At 43.5% G+C, this 22,886-nt stretch overlaps 1 protein-coding gene across 1 annotated transcript in view; it reads right to left on the reverse strand.

Annotated features, from left to right (window-relative positions):
* Positions 1–20,368, reverse strand: part of ruvbl2 (RuvB-like AAA ATPase 2) — a 46,079-nt gene extending 25,711 nt beyond the window's left edge. Inside the window, exons 1-12 of the mRNA XM_063063291.1 lie at positions 20,314–20,368; positions 18,594–18,648; positions 17,846–17,901; positions 14,593–14,734; positions 12,858–12,987; positions 10,863–10,929; positions 8,654–8,760; positions 8,142–8,235; positions 7,363–7,486; positions 2,447–2,541; positions 2,221–2,339; positions 519–638 (exon numbers count right to left, since the gene is read on the reverse strand). Of these exons, the coding sequence (XP_062919361.1) occupies positions 519–638; positions 2,221–2,339; positions 2,447–2,541; positions 7,363–7,486; positions 8,142–8,235; positions 8,654–8,760; positions 10,863–10,929; positions 12,858–12,987; positions 14,593–14,734; positions 17,846–17,901; positions 18,594–18,648; positions 20,314–20,322 (1,118 nt within the window). The 5' untranslated portion in view covers positions 20,323–20,368. The remainder of the gene's footprint in view (positions 1–518; positions 639–2,220; positions 2,340–2,446; positions 2,542–7,362; positions 7,487–8,141; positions 8,236–8,653; positions 8,761–10,862; positions 10,930–12,857; positions 12,988–14,592; positions 14,735–17,845; positions 17,902–18,593; positions 18,649–20,313) is intronic.
* Between the last annotated feature and the right edge of the window lie 2,518 nt (positions 20,369–22,886).

Below are 22,886 nucleotides of genomic sequence, written 5' to 3' on the forward strand. Positions count from 1 at the left end.
GAGAGTTGTGGAGGAACTTCTTGTCCCAGAGAGTTGTGGAGGTGTGGAACGCGCTGCCTCAGAAGGCAGTGGAGGCCAATTCTCTGGATGCTTTCAAGAAGGAGCTAGATAGGTATCTTATGGATAGGGGAATCAAGGATTATGGGGACAAGGCAGGAACCGGGTATTGATAGTAGATGATCAGCCATGATCTCAGAATGGCGGGGTGGGCTCAAAGGGCCGAATGGTCTACTTCTGCACCAGTTGTCTATTGTCTACTTCCTGAACCACTTCAACGTGGGAAGAAGTTATGGAAGAGTTTTCATTTAATTTGTGAAAAACACTATATCCACCTTGCACATGGTCTGGTAACCCAGGGAGACTGTTAGTTCTTGCACTTTTAACCAGAGGTACTAACAGTTACAGTTCCAGTACAACTTAAAAAAAATCAATGACTGAACAGTACAGGAGCCTCAGCCACCTGTGTTCAAGTTACTCCAACTGAACTTCCTCTGAGATCCATACTCCAGGTACCTCACCTGATCTTCAGAATCTGTTTGGTTTCCTTCTCGTTGTAGGGAGAGGTCGAGATGATCACCAGTCGATCCAGTAAGTCGATTGGAATTCCGTGAGGGCTTTTGTAGCTTGTACCGCGAATCCTGAGACACAGAAGGTGTTAAGTTAGTGTGTTCTTTTCCCCTCATAGCTTTTAAAATATCAAAGATTGTCAGCCCAAGACAATCTGAGTGTGGTGTGCTTCACTCAGCTTTCTCTCTCGACGTCCTTGTCTCCATATCCAACCCTCAGATTCCCCTTTGCACAAAGTGCCCCTTTTTATACCCAAGATCCCTTCAAAACTCCAACATAACTCTTACCCCAGTACTTTCCCCAATGGTAAGGCACCATTTGGTACAATAAACTTATACTCAATTTCAGCAAGACCAAGGAGCTGATTATTGACTTCAGGAGGAGGAAACCAGAGGTCCACAAACCAGTCCTCATCGGGGATCAGAGGTGGGGATGGTCAGCAACTTTAAATTCCTTGGTGCTATCATTTCAGAGGACTTACTGTGGGCCCAGCACATAAGTGCAACTACGAAGAAAGCACAGCAACTCCTCTACTTCCTTAGGAGTCTGAAAATGTTTGGCATAACATCTAAAACTTTTACTAACTCTTATAGATGCGTGATGGAGAGTATACTGACTGGCTGCATCACAGTCTAGTATGGAAACACCAATACCCTTGAACATAAAATTCTACAAATCGTAGCGGATACAGCCACTCCATCATAGGAAAAGCCCACCCCACCATTGAGCACATGTACAAGGAGTATTGCCAAAGGAAAGCAGCATTAATCAGGGACTCCCACCACCCAGACCATGCTCTCTTCTTGCTGTGGCCATCAGGGAGGTGGTACAGGAGCCTCAGGACTCACACCACCAGGCTCAGGAATAGTTATTACCCCTCAACCATCAGCCCCTTGAACCAAAGGGGATAACTTCAGTTGCCCCATTACTGAAATTGTTCCACAACCTATAGACTCACTTTCAAGGACTCATCTCATGTTCTTGATATTTACTGCTTATTTATTATTTCTTTCTTTTTGTATTTGCACAGTTTGCATACTGGCTGTACACCCAGTTGGTGCGGAGAAGCTATTACAGTTATTCGAATTATTGAGTATGCAAGCAAGGAAATGAATCTCAGGGTTGTATGTGGTGACATAGATGTACTTTGATAATAAATTTACTTCGAACTTTGTTACCTGTAACTGTACAATGACCTCACCTTCCCCAAAGACATATTCATCATTATCTACTCTTGACTTGTACTCCTTTTACTTTCTCAACACAATCCCACTCCTGGCTAACACCATTTTGTCTTACAGGTTTCCATTTTATTGTATTCACATCAAGGAGGAATCACATTTAACTCTTTCCTGACAGGTGGTTTGTCTTTTTAAGTGAGTTACTACCCACCCATCTCTTCCCACCCGAGTGTGCAGACTGTGCAGGGTTACAGGTGGCTGCACCAAGAGTTCACAAGGCCACCCCAACCAGAGTACGCAGGTCATGCGTGGTTGCAACCATGACTTTACCAATTTAATCCAGCATTGCAAACTGCAGTATAAATCCTAAATCAGACCATCATCAAGTTAAGATGCCTTCAAATTAAAAATGTTAAAGTTTACTCTTGGTAGTCTCCCTGAATAAGAGGTGTGGACAGAGGGGCCTGTATACCTGGTTATTCCTCGGTTAGTTGCCATGATCAGGACTGGAGCCATGTCACTTTCTAGGCCACGGTTTAGGAAGGAGAAACACTCAATGTCCAGCATGTGAACTTCATCAATGAACAGCACCTGCAGAAGTCCAACACATGGGAAGTAAGTGGTTGCATTAGCCCACATTAAGCTCTCCAGTCCTGGAGTGGAACTTCAGCATGTGGAGGTGAAGTCTGGACACTTACCCCAGGGATTATCTCTGCCTTTCCTTCTTCCCTCCACTCTGCGACCTTGGCGTTGATCTGCTCACGCACTTCAGACTTGATTTCCCCAGTGTCACCTGCGAGGACAACCCACAAGAACAATGAGTGACACTTTCTGTTTAAAGGGTGAACTAGCTTTCCATCCACTGCTCCCTGACAGTGACTGCACAGGTTTATAGGGTGATAGAGAAAGTATTTGGCATACTAAACAAGATATGAGCCCGTTGTGTTACAGGAAAAATACTGGCATGGATAGAAGACTGGCTGGAGACAGAGAAGGAATGAATAGGCTTTTACTGGTTGGCTGCCAGTGACTAGTAGCGTTCCACAAGGGTCGGTATTGGGATTGTTTCTTTTAACGTTATATGTCAATGATTTGGATGACTGAATTGATAGCTTTGCGTCCAAGTTTGATGATATGAAGATAGGTGGAGGGGGCAGGTAGTGTTTCTAAATCTTTCTGCAGAGAGTATGCAGAAAGACTTAAGACAGATTAGGAGATGGGCAAAGAAGTGATAGGTGGAATACAGTGTAGGGAAGTGTATGTTCATGCACTTTGGTAGAAGGAATAAAGGCGTAGACTATTTTTGAAATGGAGAAAATTCAAAAATCAGAAGTGCAAAGAGGCTCGGGAGTCTGTTTTGTAGGATTTCCTAAAAGTTAACTTCCAGGTTGAGTCTGTGGTAAGGAAGGCAAATGCAAAGTTAGCATTCATTTTGAGAGAACTGGAATATAAGAGCAAGGATGTGATGCTGAGGTTTTATAAGGCATTGGTCAGCCCACACTTGGAAGTATTGTGAGCAGCTTTGGGTCTTTTATCTAGATAAGGATGTGCTGACATTGGAGAGGGTCCAGAGGAGGTTCATGAGAATGATTCCGGGAATGTAAGGGTTAATATAGGAGGAGTTTTTGACGACTCTGGGCTTGTACTCACTGGAATTTAGAAGAATGATGGGAATCTCAATGAAACCTATCGAATACTGAAAGGTCTAAATATAGTGGAGAGGATGTTTCCCATGGTGGGGGAGTTTAGGACCGGCGGGGGGGGGGGGGGCACAGCCTCAGAATAGAGGAACATCCACTTAGAACAGAGATGAGGAGAATTTCTTTAGCCAGTGCATTGTGTATCTGTGAAATTTTATTGCCACGGTTGGCTGTGGAGGCCACGTTATTGGGTTTATTTAATGCAGAGGATGATCAGTTCTTGATTCGTTAGGGCATCAAAAGTTACGGGGTGGAGGTAGGGGAATGGTATTGAGAGGGAGAATAAATCAGCCATGATAGAATGGCAGAGCAGACTCGATGGGCTGAATGGCCTAATTCAGCTCCTATGTCTTATGGACACTTGTGGGCTACTACCAGCACATCCTGTGTGTTGGTTGTTGACGGATTGCCACATCTCACTGTATGATTCAATCTACATTTGATAAATAAAGCTCATCTTTATTTTTAGAGACCACAAAACAGTACAACACATCAGCCCTCAACGTTGTGATGACCTTTTAACCTCATCCATGTTCAACCTGACCCTCCCTTCCCATATAGCCCTCCACTTTTCTATCATTAAAATGCCTGTCTAAGAGACTCTTAAGTGTGTCATTACCATCACCCCTGGCTGCTTGTTCCACGCACCCACCACTCTGTGTATAAAAACATACTTCTGACATAACCCCTATACTCTCCTCCAATCATTTTAAAATTATGCCCCCTGTATTAGTCATTTCTGCCCTGGGTAAAAGACTCTGGCTGTCCACTGGATCTATACTTCTTAACATTCTGTACACTTCTATTAAGTCACCTCATATCTTGCTTTGCTCCAAAGAGAAAAGCCCTAGCTCCCTCAACCCATCTTCATAAGACACGCACCACGCAAGGGTCATCCTGGTAAATCACCTTTGCACCCTTTCTAAAGCTTCCACATCCTTCCTATAATGAGACAATCAGACTGAACACAATACTCCAAGTGCGGTCTAATCGAAGTTTTATAGAGCTGCTACGTTACCTTGTACCTCTTGAACTCATTCCTATGACTAATGAAGGCTAACGTACCATACACCTTCTTAAGCACCCTATCAACCTATACAGCAACTTTGAGGGATCTATAGATGTGTACCAAGATCTCTCTGTTCCTCCACACTGCTAAAAATCTTGTAACCTTCAAGTTTGACACTTATCTCAGCATCCATAGTCACAACCCCTAAAGAATATATTATGTCTCAATAAGATTACCCTACATTCTTCTAAATCCTACTGAATACAAGTACTGATTTTCCTCACAGGGCAACTCCTACACTCCTCTGAACCACTTCCAAACCAAGTATATCTCTCCGTAAAAGGTCAAAATGTACACAGATACAGTATCACCAGAGCAGTATCTGTAGGACCATTGATCTCTCTTGTAGCAAAGGACAATCAGAGGTTATCATTCTCCTCATCTCCATTCTAGATCTATTTCTCTGAATCTCCAGGCACATGCCCCCTAATACTAGCGTGGGTACAATTTTGCTGTCTCTCAGTGTATTATGGTCTCTTCCTGATTTCAGACCCAAAAGTGTCCTTAAAGTGGCTGGCTGACCAGGAGTAGGTAGAAGGTCCAACTGTGACAGACGTTGGCCACTATGATGGCATAGACATCTGCTATTCCACAAGCAACTGAGAACCAGCAGAGTACTGACTGTTGGGTTCCCACCCCGTGTCCTGATGTATTCACAGTGACTTAACAATTCAGGAACAGCTTCTTTCCCTCCGCCATCAGATTCCTGAATGGACAATGAACCTGCAGACACTTCCTCAGTATTTCTTTCCCCCTTTCTAAACACATTGCTGAAGGTAGAGCCGTAGATGTAGTGTATATGGATATCAGCAAGGCATTTGATAAGGTACCCCATGCAAGGTTTATTGAGGAAGTAAGGAGGCATGGGATCCAAGGGGTCATTGCTTTGTGTAACCAGAATTGGCTTGCCCACAGAAGGCAAAGAGTGGTTGTAGACAGGTCATATTCTGCATGGAGGCCAGTGACCAGCGGTGTGCCTCAAGGATCTGTTCTGGGACCCCTACTCTTTGTGATTTTTATAAATGACCTGGATGAGGAAGTAGAGGGATTAGTTAGTAAATTTGCTGATGACACAAAGGTTGGGGATGTTGTGGATAGTGTGGAGGGCTGTCAGAGGTTACAGCGGGACATTGATAGGATGCAAAATTGGGCTGAGAAGTGGCAGATGGAGTTCAATCCAGATAAGTGTGAAGTGGTTCATTTCGGTAGGTCAAATATGATGGCAGAATATAGCAGCCTTGATGGCAAGACTCTTGGCAGTGTGGAGGATCAGAAGGATCTTGGGGTCCCAGTCCATAGGACACTCAAAGCTGTTATGCAGGTTGACTCTATGGTTAAGAAGGCATACCGTGCATTGGCCTTCAACAATCGTGGGATTGAGTTTAAGAGCCGAGAGGTAATGTTGCAGCTATATAGGACCCTGGTCAGACCCCACGTGGAGTACCGTGCTCAGTTCTGGTCGTCTCACTATAGAAAGGACGTGGAAGCCATAGAAAGGGTGCAGAGGAGATTTACAAGGATACTGCCTGGATTGGGGAGCACACCTCATGAGAAAAGGTTGAGTGAACTCGGCCTTTTCTCCTTGGAGCGACGGAAGATGAGAGGTGACCTGATAGAGGTGTACAAGATAATGAGAGGCATTGATTGTCAAGAGGCTTTTCCCCAGGGCTGAAATGGCTAGCACGAGAGGGCATAGTTTTAAGATGCTTGGAAGTAGGTACAGAGGAGATATCAGGGGTAGGTTTTTTACACAGAGTGGTGAGTGCGTGGAATGGGCTGCCGGCAGCAGTGGTAGAGGCGGAAACGATAGGGTCTTTTAAGAGACTCCTGGATGGATACATGGAGCTTAGAAAAATAGAGGGCTATGGGTAAGCCTAGGTAGTTCTAAAGTAAGGACATATTTGGCACAGCTTTGTGGGCCGAAGGGCCTGTAGTGTGCTGTAGGTTTTCTGTATTTCTTTTTGCTCTCCTTATTTAATTTTTAATATAAATTTCTCATTGTAACGTATATTTTTTATTATATCTACTAGAATGTATTGCTGCCGCAAAACAGCAAATATATATCATGACATATGCAGATGATATTAAACCTGATCCTGATTGTATTTCCTATCAAGAATCAATGCTATTCGCCATATAGATTTACATGTATTGGGACTTACTGTGGTGTGTTGGTCAGGGTGCGACATGCAACAAATAAAACAACATTCAACAAAAATAAAGGAGTTATAGAAAAGTAAAATTAGAGGTTAAAGTACTGATACAGAATAAAATATGCATGAATACCACCATGTAGCTTTATAAAAGTGGATTAAAATACAGTGCAGTGACAGAGATAATAGATAAAGGGGGGTAGGGGTTAACTGGAAAGGTTGATCAGATTAATTGCCTGGGGGAAGAAGCTTTTTGATGGTTTGACGTTTTCGTTTTAATACTTCTATAATACTTTCCAGAAGGGAGCTTTTGGAAAAGGCAGTTTGCTGGGTGGTTGCGTACGCAGTGATCTGATCTATTTTGTCCCTGCAGTTACTAGGAAGCGCCTCAGAATTTAATTTTCTGCTTTGTTAAAGATGCAATGGAATGGAAGCCATTGCTGTCCACTGAAATTTGCAAAACTTCCCAGAAGGACAGCACGAGGTATCCAGGTGCAATCCTGGGTTAACTTACTTCCCACCCTCTTCTTAGCCCGAAGGCCTTCAGATAGTTCCAGTGCTGAAATTGTCTAACTCTTTTGGGATAGGACCCCCAGTTCTTAATGGTGTGAGGTTAGGGAAATGCCAGACCTTCAATCTTCCACTGTCATTATTTGCTGCTGGTGATCTCTGGCTTGATGTGTTGGTCCTACCTGAGAACAAAGCAAGGAAGCCCTGTGTCCTGCTGTTGATCACATCGATCTCATGCAACGTCACAGTGTGAACCACTTCCTTGCGTTTCTGCAGCTCTCCATCTGGGCACTGCACAAACTTTGTCTGCAAGAAGAAACATTTTCAGCAAGTTACTCCTTCCCCAATCTTACTTTAAGCCCTGTCACCCCAGAATACAGCAAACCTCTGGAACAACCTCACAGAAAAGCAAGAGACAGACATATGAAGAAGCTGATCAGAACCTTGAGGTTGCTCCACCATTCGATATCTCTACTGACCTTGTTTGTACATACCCACCCTCCTACCCAACCCTTCAAAATCTACTGACTGGTCGACTACTGCAGTTCTACAGGATCACAGAGCACAGAAACAGGATTTTTGGCTCATCTAGCCTGTTCCTAGTCCTATCGGCACACAGCTGGACATAACCCTTCATACCTTTCTCATCCATGTACGTACCTGAACTTCTCTGAAATGTTACAATCAAATCCGCATCCACCGCTTCCACTGGCAGCATGCTCCACGCTCACACCATTGTCTGAGTGAAGAAGTTCCCCATCAGGTTCCCCTTAAATGTTTCACCCTTAACCCATGACTTCTAGTTCTAGTCTCACAACCTCAGAGAAGAAAGCCTGCTTGCATTAACAAGCCTCCCCCCTCCCTCACAGAAAGCCTTCCATTATTCAGAGGCTCGTATTTGCAGTCAGTTTGTGGAGAGATTTTCTAGGGTAGACATCTACACCCAGTAAACGAGACTTACTTGGGCTCCCATAGCATCGTAATCGCGAGCTCGAGTAAAAGATCGTCCTAGTTTGCTGATTTTACCCGTTGCTTTATCAATGGTAATGACATCTCTGTAAAAATAGAAACACTTCACTCACTTTGCAGTCTCCCTCCACTTAATAAAGGATCATCTTTATTTGCCACATACATTTACGTGCATTAGGGATTTGCTATGCAATGTTGGTGTGACATGCAGTAAGAACAATATTTACTGGTTATAAAGAGAAAAGAATTACATAAAAATAAAGTTAGAGGTAAAAGCATAGATTCCACCCCCTCCCCCCACCATTCTTCTAAACTCCAGCAAGTACAAGCCCAGAGCCATCAAACATTAGATAGGGCAAATGTAAGCAGATATCTTTGGCTAGCTTACCTTCACATTTCATTTGTTCTCTCATTATGTTTTGTTTCAGTTGCCTTGTTGGTTTTTAAAATCTACTGAATAAAATGCACTTTCCTACTGCTGGTTGCACCTCTGTAAATACTCACCCAGCCTGCACTTTCTCTTTTGTTAAGCACTCAATCATTTTTGTTCCCAAATCATAGATTGTCTCCATCTCTGTAGTTTTCAAGGTTAACTTCCCAACCTTTGCACCCTACAAGAAAGAAAACACACATGAGCACTCTACAGCAAATCTAGATGAGCAATGCCCAAACTGTCGGGCCAGCACCAAGCACCCCAGACCAGGGCTGGCAAGGTTTGATGTCACCAGAGTGCACTTGTTCAGATGATCTACTTTCTCGCAACATTAGATAAATCCTTGCTGACTTGGTGTGACCTTCAATTTTCACTGACTCCTTCCAAATGGCTGTGCCAGTTGTATTACAGACTGTAGAACATAGAACACTACAGTACCATGCAGGCTCTTTGGCCCTGATGTTGTGCCAACTCTAAGATCAATCTAACCCTTCATCCCCCAGCCCCCACATAGCCCTCCATTTTTCTTTCACTTATGTGCTATTTGAGAGTCTCTTAAATGTCCCTAATATATCCTGAACGAATATGATTAACTGATAAGTGAGGCTTTGGGTATACACTGGGGGTTGGATCCGAGGACTAAACTGTGGTCCAGAATGTTGTTATTCACTTCAACTGTTGGCATGATTTGTATTTTTTTTTCTTTCTCTTGCGGATCAAGCATTACTCTTTTTATTCTTTTAATTGGGCTCTTTCGGGTTTCTTGCTTTGTGGCTACCAGTGAGCAAGCGAATCTCAAGGCTGTATAAGTTACACATTCTTTGACAATAAATGTACTTGAATCTTGAATATCTGCCTCTACTGCCAGACTTGGCAGCACATTCCACACACGTACTGCTCTGCAAAAATCCGACCTCCAACGTCCACCCAATACCTTCTTCCAATCACCTGAAAATTATGCCCACTCGGATTAGCCATTTCCATCCTAGGAAAAAGTCATACTGTACTGCAGACCCATACTAAAATGGCCCCAGACAATGTCATACACACTTCAGGTACAACTTGTACAGCGAGGAGACTGGAGCACTGAGGGAGACATGCTGCTTGATTTGTTGGCTGCTGCAAGTTATTTTTTAATTAGGTGGTCAAGCAATCAAAGAGGTGTTGATGGACCTGAGAGAGGATACATTTCAGGATTACAGAGAAGCAAGGAGGAAGTGGGATGTTCCACAGGGAACGCATGCCTGCAGACCAACTGGATGAAGTCCCAGGGATAAACTCACTGCATCATATATACCCCATTTAATCAGACTGTTTAGCAAACAAAAATTTTGGAATAAATTATTCCAGAATGACAGAATGATTCAATGTCACCATCAAAACCTGCAAATCTGCAATGTATTCAGAAGGTCCCTTCTGCCTTTAACAGTGTTTTCTTATTTTCCAGTCCTCTCACTCAACTCCATTTGCCAGACCTGCCTTCATAGCCATTTACAGTGTCCAATGCAGCAACAAAGGAGAGCACAACCAAATGTACAGGATTTCTCTGTGAACTTTACACACATCACAGAAATGTCAAGGACAAAAATGTGCATAATTACAAAATACCAACATGTATTTACAATGTAAACAGCTTTATAAAAGGTGGTTTAGTGTTTACAGTGCTGTGATGGGGTAATAAATGTGCGGAGGGGGTAGAGGTTTCACTTGTATTTACAAAGAATGTTGTCTTTTCTCTATTAGTAACTCTCTTTTCCTTCTGCCCCTGATTTTGATATGACCCTTGGATAACACAGATGACACGGGAGTTAGCTCTTCAGTGGTCTTAGATACCATGATTCTACTCACAAGAGACGCTGGCAAGTAAAGGCCTTTTAGTCAGAAGGTAAAGGGACAACTATTTAAAGGAGGTGTGTAGAAACTTCTTTTCTCAGAGATTTCTCTGGAATTCTCCATCACAGCAGGCTCATTAGAAGTGCTCAAAATGGAGGTAGTTACATTTCTGAAAGATTTGGGGACTCAAGGGTGATGGCGAACTGGTATAGAAGAGGAGGTAAGTCTTGGGGCAGATCAGCTATGATCACATTGACTGAGAGGGAAGGATTGAGGAGCCGAGCAACCAACTACCCTTCTCCTGTTTTCTTGTCCTCGCCCAGAGGCACTAAAGCTCCATAACCAGGGAGAATGCAAGGCAATAAAGAACGAGGATTCATATGAACCCTTCAGTTTAAGTGTGACACCTTAATACAAAGTGACAAAATCAGAACCTTCTGAACTTACCGTCCCAGTCGCTGGTCGATCAATCTGAATTTCCACAACTTCTCCTTCTATAATTTCAGTTTCCTCTCTGTTTTGGAAGAAAGAAAATCCTAACTTAGCAAAAGATAAAGCTCCTGGTCACATACTCACAACTTCCATAACTTCACAAGCTTCAGATTTTCAAAGCTACAGCAAGAGCCTCGCTAATGTACCACTGAGTGGAAGTCATTCTGTCCTGAAGCCAAATCTCAGCAAGGAACTGCTGATGGGTGGATTATATTGCTGCATTACTGAATTATTATTGCTTGCTCTTCAGAAACAAAAGCCAAGATTACAGAACAAATGTCCAAAGTTGGTGAAGTCAAAAGATGAGCAGTTAACAAGTAATGCCATGGTCTTAAAGTCTCAGTGACACAATAAGGAAAGAGGGAACAGGAACGAGGCAATATATTTATAGTTTAGGAACAGGCTGGTTAAAGTCTGGAAGAAATGTCTGTTTGGGCCATGAACTTTCTAGCAGTTCTGTGTAGAGATAGGACCTAACTTCATTCACAACTCCTGTACTTGCATACAGCAATGCAAGACTCAGAAATGGCCCACAGGCACATCTGAGCTCTGCTCTGCTGCTGAGGATGCCAATTGTAACACAAGTCCTTGATCCAAAGGGTTTCAACAACCCTGACTGGAAAGGCAGGCGTGGGAAACGATTTGATATTTTCTCTAACAATTTAAAATGTTTAAAATTAATTTCTAGTTATTTTTCAAGTAATTTACTTCCAGCTTTATTTTTGTAAGTATTTATTTAGAGGTACAGCACAGTCAAATGTGCCTGTGCTACCCAATTACACGCATATGACTAATTAACCTACTCACCAGTGTGTCTTTGGAATGCCAGAGGTAACCAGAGTGCCCAGAGAAACCCACAGAGTCGTTGGGAGAACGCACAAACTCCCTACTGGCAGTGACAGAATTGAACCTGGGTTGCTGGTGCTATAATATCATTACACTAATCACTATGTTCTGTGCCACACTAAAATTTAAATACATTTGAACGGGCCTCTGACAGAAGCCAGGTATCAAAAGCCAACAGGGCGGTTGAGGGAGACAGGTGTTGGAATCTGGAGCAACGCACACGAAAAGCTGGATGAACTCAGTAACTCAGGCAGCATCGATGGAGGGAAACAGACAGCTGACTATGGGGTTGAGATTATTCATCTTGAGCCCAGACCCAGGCAAGACTGTGTGTGTGTGTGTGTGTGTGTGTGTAGGTGTGTGTGTGTGTGTGAGTGTGTGTGTGCGTAGGTGTGTGTGTGTGAGTGTGCGTGTGTGTGTGTAGGTGTGCGTGTGTGTGTGTAGGTGTGCGTGTGAGTGAGTGTGTGTGTGTGTGTGTGTGTGTGTGTGTGTGTGTGGTGTGTGGTGTGTGTGTGTAGGTGTGTGTGTGCGTGTGTGTGTGTAGGTGTGCGTGTGAGTGTGTAGGTGTGCGTGTGCGTGTGCGTGTGCGTGTGAGTGTGAGTGTGAGTGTGAGTGTGAGTGTGAGTGTGAGTGTGTGTGTGTGTGTGTGTGTGTGTGTTTAAAACACTAGGGCTGGGAGCAGGTGCTGGGCTTGATCAAACCCAAAGCGGCTGAATGGCTGAAACAGTCAGATGAGCCAGGCCAGGCTGAATTAGTTGAGTGGTAAGTTGACTATTCTACCTCAAAACTGAACGTTGAGTACAAGGGTAGGACAGCAGTGTGACAGTCAGCACAACGCTTTACAGCGGTGGCAATCACCCACTGGGGTTCCGTTTCTGCTGCCCCCTGTACGAGTTTGTGTGTTCTCCCCGTGACTACGGTTTCCTCCCACATTCCAAAGACGTACGGTTAGGGCTAGTGAGACATGGGCATACTATGCCAGCACATCCTCAGTGATTTGATTTGATGCAGACAATGCACTTGACTGTATGTTTCAATGCACGTGACAAATAAAGCTTAAAAATCTTCATCTTAATCTTAGAAAGAGCAACCATGAATGCTTACTTGATGCGGACTCCGATGGACCGACGGAAAGCTTGAGTCAGTGCTTCGGTTTTGCTCATTTCCAGAGAGAATATCTCACTGCCGGCAATAGCTGTGAATGGTGTGTCCTGCCCTAGGGCCTGAGCCATCCCTGAGGAAGCACAACACGTTTCAATTAAACACCAAGGACAAGTTACTGCTTTACAACAGTAGTTCCCAATTTTTTTTAATGCCATGGACCAATACCATTAAATGTGGACCCCAGGTTAGGAACCCGTTTTAGATTGATACTCTAAGGTTAAATGAAATGCTGAGTAGCATTGGAAATGATGATTCCGAGGCACAAAACAGATAAAACACAAGTTCAAGGATGTCAGAATATTCCTTTAGACAGAGATCAAGAATCACAAAGTAACGCTGCCGCTCAATAAAAACTCTGGTTAAACCGCACTTGGAATATCAGCAAACAACAGGAATTCTGCAGATGCTGGAAATTCAAGCAACACACATCAAAGTTGCTGGTGAACGCAGCAGGCCAAGCAGCATCTATAGGAAGAGGCGCAGTCGACGTTTCAGGCCGAGACCCTTCGTCAGGACTAACTGAAGGAAGAGTGAGTAAGGGATTTGAAAGCTGGAGGGCGAGGGGGAGATGCAAAATGAATATCAGGTTCATTTTTGGTCAACTCATTATAGGAAGGATGTGGAAGCCTTAGAGAGGGTGCAGAGAAGATGCAGGATGATGCTTGGATTAGAGAGCATGTTCTATGGAGGAGAGGTTGAGTGAGCTAGGGCTTTTCTCTTTGGAGCAAAGGAGGATGAGAGGTGACTCGATATAGGTGATAAAAAGACATAAATAAAGTAAACAGCCAGAGACTTTTTTGCATGGGCAGAAATGGCTAATACAAGGGGGCATAATTTTAAGGTGAATGGATGGAAAGTATGGGGGGGGGTGGGAATGTAAAAAAAAAAGACGGTTACGTGAGAAGGAATTGTTAGATTGATCTTGGAGTAGTTTATAAGGTCAGTACAACACTGCGCTGAAGGGCCTGTACTGTGCAGTAATGTTCTATGATATGGTGGTGCAGTGATTAAACACTGGACTAATAAGCTGGAGACCTTGAGAGAAAACTTTAAATCATTAAACGCCAGTTTAAAGAGTCAGAGCACTACAGCACAGAAACAGGCCTTTCGACTCATCTAGTACATGCCGGACTATCATTCTGTCTAGTGACATCGACCTGCATCTATACCACAGCCTTCCATATTCTAAATCAATTCATTATTTAAATTGGGTGGCATCTGCTGGTAAAGCATTTCACTGAAACTATTTGGTTTGCTAATCTGTTCCAGGGGAGTGAATCTGCCTCTTATCAGTCTAGCCAACATGTAATGCCACTTTTAATGCCTTCTGTACAGCTGAGCCAGTTGCTTAGCTCAAGGACTATTAAACAGTGCTGAGCTTAATCCACAGTCCATGAAATAATATAGAGAGGTAGCTTGTGAGGTTGCATGTTATATGGAAAGAGCAATTAACTGAATGGAACAATTTCCATTTCTATTTATATCCATAATTAATATTACATTCACCTTACCATTTATACCTGCAGTGAAGATTGCATTTTAATAAAATTTATTGCATGCTCTGGATTTGAAAAAATGACGCTTTTAAATGGAAGTGTTCCTTATGCACTGTTAATATACATTAAATTCCTATGTTACTACTGTGCACCAATAGCAATGGAGAGGCATTCCTTACCCATAGCAATTGCTGTTTTCCCCGTTCCTGGCTGGCCAGCGATGAGAATGGCTCTCCCAGCAATCTTCCCCTCCTTGATCATCTCCAGGATGACTCCAGCAGCACGCCGAGCACTGAGCTGTCCCACCATGCCCTGAGACACCTGCACAGGAACAGCCAACACTCAGCAGGAGAGATGCCAACAGCAGGAAACCAGTAAACAAGTTTCAACCTTCAGGAAATAAAAATCTAACTGGAGGTTAATGGTGTCTCTTGGGATATAGCAATACATCAGGACTTAGGACCCCTCCAACTGAGAGAAGGGGCTTGTCTGCACAACGGCCAGGGTTTCGCAGCAGTAAAACTCCAGCTAAAGATTTAATTTCCGATAGCCTGGGATTTCCGGATGGTTCAGTGCCTGTTTCACTAGGTGACGTTTCCTCAGATTCCCAACCTCTTTCATGCCATGGACCAGTACCATTAAGTCAAGTCACTTTTATTGTCATTTCGACCATAAACTGCTGGTACAGTACACAGTAAAAACAAAACAACGTTCCTCCAGAACCATGGTGCTACATGAAACAACAAAAAACTACACTAGACTAAGTGAGACAACATAAGGCAACACTAGACTATGTAAGACAACACAAAAACTACACTAAACCTACACAAGACTACATAAAGTGCACAAAACAGTGCAGGGCAGTACACTAAATAATAAACAAGACAATAGGCACAGTAGAGGACAAATTACAATATAATAATAAATGATGTAGATGTCAAGTCTAGACTCTGGGTACTAAGGAGTCTGATGGCTTGGGGGAAGAAACTGTTGCACAGTCTGGTCGTGAGAGCCCAAATGCTTCGGTACCTTTTGCCAGATGGCAGGAGGGAGAAGAGTTTGTATGAGGAGTGTGTGTCTGTGGACCCCAGGCTGGGAACCACTACTTTAAACTCACTGGGCTTTGTTCTTACACGTCTATTAAACCCACTGGGTGATGTCCACATTCTTTTTTACTTTAGATTCCGAATCAGGTTAATTATCACTGACATACAATAGTGGCCACTTTATTAACTCATGCACATAATAATGCAGCCACTGAGTGGATGTTCATGGTCTTCTACTGCTGTAGCCCATCCACTTCAAAGTTCAACACGTTATGCATGCAGAGATTCTCTTCTACAACACCACTGTTGTAACATGTGGTTACTTGAGTTACTGTCACCTTCCTGTCAGTTTCAGCCAGTCCAGCCATTCTCCTCTGACCTCTCTCATTAACAAGGCGTTTCCACCCACAGAACTGCCACTCACTGGATTTTTCCTTTTTGCTTATTGCACCATCCTCTATAAATGCTAGAGACCTGCGTGTGAAAATCCCAAGAGATCATGAGTTTCTGAGATACTCAACCACCCCATCTGGCACCAATAATCAGTCCATGGTCAAAGTCACTTAGATCACATCTCTTCCGCATTCTGATGTTTGGTCTGAACCAACGGTGTGCTTTTATACATTGAGTTGCCACACGATTGGCTGATCAGATATTTGCATTCATGCAAAGACCTATGACTGTGTGGCTAAGTACATCTCCAGCACCATATACAAGTTTGCTGATGACACCACTGTTGTGGGCTGTATCCAAGGTGGTGATGAATCAGCATACACGAGGGAGATTGAAAACTTGGCTGAGTGGTGTAATACAATAACCTCTCACTCAATGTCAATAAGGCTAAAGAATTGATTGTAGACTCCAGGAGAGGGAACCAGAGGTCCATGAGCCAGTAATGATCGGAAGATCAGAGGTGCAGAGTCAGTAGCTTTAAATTCCTGGGTGTCACTATCTCAGAGGACCTGTCCTGGACCCAACATATAAATATAATTGCAAAGAAAGCACAACAGCACCTCAACTTCCTCTGGAGTTTGTGGAAATTCAGCATGTCATCAAAAACCTTCACAAACTTCTGTAGATGTGTAGTGGAAAGTGTGCTGACTGACTGAATCATGGCCTGATATGGGAACACCAATGGTTTTGAGTGGAAAATCCTACAAAAGTAGTGGATTTGGTCCAGTACATCACAGGTAAAACCCTCCCAACCATCCAGCATATCTACGTGAAACGTTGCTGTGGAAAAGCAGCATCCATCATCAAAGATCCTCACCACCCAGGCCATGCTCTATTCTCACTGCTGCCATCAGGCAGAAGGTACAAGAGCCTCAGGACCCGAACCACAGGTTCAAGAACATTTACCATCCCTCAACCAACAGGTTCCTGAAAAATGGGGAATAACGACACTCATTCTGTTTCTGGTGTTCCCACATCCGAAGGCCTCACTTTTAAAGACTCTATCTTGTTATTTCATGCTCTCTTATTTATTGCTATTTATTTATAATTGCAATTTCAGTTTGTTGTTCATTGATCCTGTTTATAGTTACTGTTCTATTGATTTGAGAAGTATGCCGACAGGATAAAGAATCTCAGGGTTTCATGTGGTGGCATGTATGCACTCCGATAGTAAAATTTTACTTTGAACTTTTGAATGAGCAGGTATGCAGGTGTACATAATAAAGTGTATGTCATGAAATTTGTTGTTTTGCAGCAGAATAGTGCAGTGCATAAAAAAATTACTACAAGTTACAGTAAAAAATATTTTAAGTAGTGCATAAAGAGAGTACCTGGTGCACAGAAAAAATTATCATATTACCGTGTAACATTTGAAATAAAATGTGAACTAGGTACAGTACTCGAACGAATAACATCCAATTGGCCAGATAGTCTACTGATCCAGAACCACCGAAGCCCAATCGAACTCGTTATATATAGACAGCAAAGCTCTGAGGATCTGGCTCTGGCACTTTCATGGGCAGTGACAGTAACAGCCAAGTGTGTAAGGACAAATCCCAGGCTAACCCTAATGTGAAGAAATGAATGAAACATTCCAGTTCTAACCCTAACCCCTCAAGGCTCAAGGACAACTTCTACCCCACTGGTTTCAGACTCCTGAACGAACCTCTTCTATATAAGACTCTTGACCTCATAATCTACCTCATTATGATTTTACACTTTATCATTTACCTGCACTGCACTTTCTCGATAGCTTTTACACTTCATTGTTATAGCTTTACCTTATTCCAGCTCAATGCACTGTGTAATGATTTGATCTGTAAGAACAGTAAACTGGACAAGCTTTTCATTGTATCTTGGTATGCGTGACAATTAAAAACCAATACACCTAACACTACCAAACTCACTGCCTCTGCGTGGGCCAAGTCCGTACCTGTCGGGGTTCCAAGGCATCATCGAGTCCTAAACCACGGATGTGTGAATGGGCACCTGTGAGAAGTAGACAGACACCAGTTAGCTTAACTTTGCCCTGATGCTAATTTCACCTCAAAGGAAATTAACATAATATTACCCTTATCTGTCACATACACATCAAAACATATAGTGAAATGTGTCGTTTTTGTCAACAACCAACACAGTCAGAGGATGTGCCCGCAAGTGTCACCAAGCTTCTGGCACCAACCTGGCATGCCTACAACTTACTGACCCTGAACCATATGCCTTTTTTGGAATGTGGGAGGAAACCAGAGCACCCGGAGGAAGCCCATGCAGTTACAGGGAGAACGTACAAACAGCAGCGGAAATTGAACCTAGATAGCTGGCGCCATAATAGCGTTACACTAATCAGTATCCCATCATGCTGTATAATTCACAAATTTAAGATGGATTAAGTATTGCTCCCCCCAGAATCTCAGTGGGTGGCAAGGCCACCCAATGAGGGACTGAACCAAAATAAAAACTAAGAGTCTCTAGATTCAGTTGAAGCCTTCTGCCAGGGCAGATCGGATACTAAAAGTCAATGCAGACTTGCAAGGGGAAAATTATAACTGAATCCTTGTCTGGGTCAGAGGCCAGCAAGTGCTCCCATGTCAAGAAGACAACATTAAGTGTTAGGTGCCCTGAACAAATAACATATTAATGAGGCCATTTAGTAATGTTGTGGCCAGTGGAGGAAAACCTACCAATTCTCTCTATCCTGGTGACATCCCTCACTTCAGGAACCTTTGTTGTGGTGGTCTGAAAAAGAAAACAAAATTTATGCAACATAGTTAAAAAGGTCACGTTTTAAATAAACACGGTATTTTCAATGTAACTACAACAAATAAATCACAAAATAAACACAGCCACAATCCATTGTGCCCATAAGCATTCTTCCTGGAAACCTTGACTGGGTGTTTTTAATAAACAGCCACGCACATATCCTGTACTCAGCTGCCTTTCCGTTGATACTGGTTGAATATTAAGCTGAGAATACATCGGTGTTTGTTGTGGTACTGATGGCAAACAGGCCATTCTTCTGGCCCCTGCTTGAGAAAGCTGGTTTGGCACTCTCTGCACCCACTCCCAGAGTATGTCGAGTAGCCCATAGTTAAGAGAACTGATTCATTCAAGATCAAGACATTACAAACACAAGAGAATCAGCAGATGCTGGCAATCCAGAGCAACTCACACAAAATGCAAGAAAAACTCAGCATGTCAGGCAACGTCTATGAAGGGGAACTGAGATTTCAGGCCGAGATCCTTTGTCAGGTCCAGATGGAATATTCCAACATTTTGTATTACAGCACAGAAACAAGCCTTTCAGCCTATTTAGTCTGTGCCAGCCTGGTCTTCCACTGAATCCCATCTATCTGCACCCAGAACATAACTCACTATGCCTCTCTCATCCCTGAGCCTATCCAAACTCCTCATAAATGTTACCGCTGAACTTGCATCTACCACTTCCGCTGGCAGTTCATTCCACACTTGCACTACCCTCTGACTGAAGAAGTGCCCCCCCCAAATAGCGTCATAGCAAACCACAGCACAAAAGCAGACCCCGAGCAAGTCCTATTGTTTTCTGTCCTCCCAAAGTGCATCACCTCACACTTGTCTGCAGTAAGTTCCATCTGTCATTTTTCCTGCTGGTCCAAATCACATTGCACGTTTTTACACTCATTACGCCCCCCCCCCCCAATTTTGGTGTCCTCTGCAAATGTTGATCCAGTTTATCACATTATCATTCAGATTGTTGATGTAGATGACAAACAACAATGGACACAGGACTGATCCCTGTGGCACACCACTAGTTACAGGCCTCCAGTCAGAGAGGCAACCATCTACTACCACTCTCTGGCTTCTCCCATGAAGCTAATATCCAGTCCAATTTACTACCTCATCCTGAATGCCAAAGGACTGAACCTTCTAGACCAGCCTTCCACGCTTGTCAGCTTTCCTGGTAACCTCATAAATCATACATAAATTATGAGGTGTGGGTGGGGTGAAGTAGGGTAGGGGAGAGAAAGGAGAGGGAAGAGGGATGAGAGGAAGGATAAGGGGAAAGATATGGTGGGAACGAAGCTTGTCCGTCCTATTTGGAGCAGTCTTTCAATGATTCTATTATACTTAGTGGATTTATTGAGTGTGTCCTCAAGGAAACGAATCACAGGTTTGTATATGGTGACATATACACTTCGAAAATAAATTTACTTTGAACTTTGATATAGGGGAGGGGGAGAAGGGGAGAGAGTATGACCGTGCCCCCGGGCCCGCGAAGACTCCCACCGACAGTTTCTTTGCGTTAATGGGACGGTGCCCGGTCTCCATCCCCGTTACCGAATTCCCGTCGCCACCACCCTCTCCCGCCTTCTCTCTCGCTCTCTCTCCGACCCACACAGACACACGCACAGGCTCTGCCCTCACCGTTGCCATGTTGCCGCAGTCCCTGGTTTCCAACGGCAGACCGGGTTACCAGACACACTTCCTGTCCGACCAGACCCGTCATCCTGCACCAAGGTTCCGCCCCTGCACAAAGTGTCCCCCCCGTCCCTCAGATGCTCGGCGGATGATAAACGTCCCTTCCGAAAAATAACAAAGGTGTTTTCCCATCATCGAAGGCCTGACTCTCCCCCTTCAGTGACAATTAACCCACTTCCTGTCTTTGGATGTTGTGTGCAATTTGATTGTTCCCTTTTATCTACATCAACATTACCGACCCATGAGATGTGAAATGGTTGGCATTTACTGAGATACTATAAGTTTTATATTAATTCTTTCTTCTCTCTTTCCTTAAGTTATTATTTCTTCTTAGAATGTGAAAGTCATTGACAAAACCATCACTTACTGTCTTCAACTGGCATCATTGCTCTGGTGAAGGTCACTTGTGTGATTTGAAGTGGTTAAGGATTTAGACCCAGCATTTACAGTGATACATTTCCACGCCAGAATAGTCTGTGGATTGTTACTCTCCCCTTTCTCGCTATAGAGGTGTTGGAGTTTCTTCCCAATGGCTGATCTGCCTTTGGTTTCGTCACCTCTTCTATGCCTGTTCATCAGCAGCCTCAATTCCCTCATCTTTCAGAAAATTATCTACTTCCTCCTTAAATACTCCCAGGGATTCTGCCTCTAAAACCCTCCAGGATTCTCCTCCTTCTGCCAGAAGAAATTCCAAAACCACCCCAGTTTTAAACAGATTTAGATTAATTTATCTGTCATAAATACATTGCAAATATTGTGTATTTAATATTTCAGCAATATTTGAGTAAACTTGTATACATATTGGTTGATTAAGCATTCTTGTTAACTTAAATAATTCATTGAGTTTTATGTATAAATATGTTATTGATTGCATACATCACCGCACTACCATGCGATATGTGCGCGCCTCACTTAAAGTAAACACGAAGTTAGACTTACATTTTGGACTCCTGTGTCTTCCTTTGGATGAGTTTGATGTTTTGAAGTTAAAAAACATGACGTCAACGTTTAGTAAAATGTGCCATTTGTGCCGACTCTTTATTCCTCTCCATTGATAGTTCCTGACCTGCTGAGTTCCTCCAGCAATTTATATGTGTTACCCTGGATTTCCAGCATCTGCAGAATTTCTTGTGTTTAAAACAAGCACCTTTCCTCCCTTCTACCAAAGCACTCACGCAGGCCGACTGTCTTCCAACTCAGAACAGGCCGCCTCCAGGCCTCCAGCCTTCAGTGGACTTGCGGACCTGCAGGCCTTGGTCCTCTGACTTCCCCAGTAGATTTCCTCAGTCTTGTTGTATCCGCTTGTTCAAAACTCTCCCACTGGTGCAGTAGCACAAGTCATCTACACTAACAACAGAGCGGACTAGAATTAGCCAAAGAGGATGGAATGCAGAAGGAAATGACTCCATTCTGGCCCCTGGAGATTCCAGAGTGCCCGAAGAAGGCAAGACAGGGAACATGGCTTTGACCGCCATCCCTTCCATTCAAACGTTTTGCTGATTGGCATCTCGGCTTGGACAGAATCAGCATAACTGCGGGGAGGAAAGAAGGTAGGGGAAAGACAAATCTCCAATAAAAAAAATCATTGCAAAGATACCTAAAATTTTACACATTGGGTCCAGGTGAAGGGTCCTGGCCTGAAACATTGACTGCTTATTCATCTCTGCCTGACACGTTGAGATCCTCTAGGATTTATCCATGTAGATAAGATTAGCTTTGTTTGTGACATGCACATTGAAACGTACAGTGAAATGTGTGTTTCCATTAACAACCAACACACCTAAGGATATGTTGGGGGCAGCCCGCAAGCATTATCCATTCTGTGGCTGCAAACTAGTGACTCATGGGTCTTGGCAAAACTTCTAGGTCTTAAAAATAGTTTTTCTTACAGGTTGTAGTTGTAAAAGATCTTGCCTTGCAGAATATTATCAATACAAAGATACGAAGTACATACATGATCAGGCATTATACAACCCTGAGATTCCCCTTCCCCACAGACAGTTCCCCTTCCCCACAGACAGCTGTGAAACAAAGAAAACTTTAAAGAAAAATGTCACAAACCTCCCCCAGGCAAAAACAAAACAAATTGTGCAAACAGCCACAATAAAAATGAGTGAAAAACACAGAATGTAAAACACAAAATTGAGAGAATCCAGGCATTTTCAGTTCAGCTCAGTCTTCATTATCTGCAGGCTGCCCCAATTCAAAGTTGCCCAAAATAGCAACTAAAAAAAGGAGCGAACAGGAACCAGAAGCACATCATAGCGTGAACTATTGGGTCCCATCCACAACCCGCATCGATTAAAGCTTGCCCAAGACCCAGGGCTCCGGGGGTACCACCCTCTGAGACCATCGAGAGAGAGAGAGCCCATTCAAACACAGGGACCTTCCTTCGGGAGTAGTGAGCGAGAGGAAGGGAGAGACCGTTACACACAGTCACCTGTCTTCAGTGGCAGAGAGCGAGAGACTGATAGGCAGGGCCAGACACCCACTTGCGTTCCGCTCTTGCCTGGATGATT

This window comes from Mobula hypostoma, chromosome 11 (genome assembly GCF_963921235.1).
Source record: "Mobula hypostoma chromosome 11, sMobHyp1.1, whole genome shotgun sequence".
In the NCBI taxonomy this organism is placed as follows: domain Eukaryota; kingdom Metazoa; phylum Chordata; class Chondrichthyes; order Myliobatiformes; family Myliobatidae; genus Mobula; species Mobula hypostoma.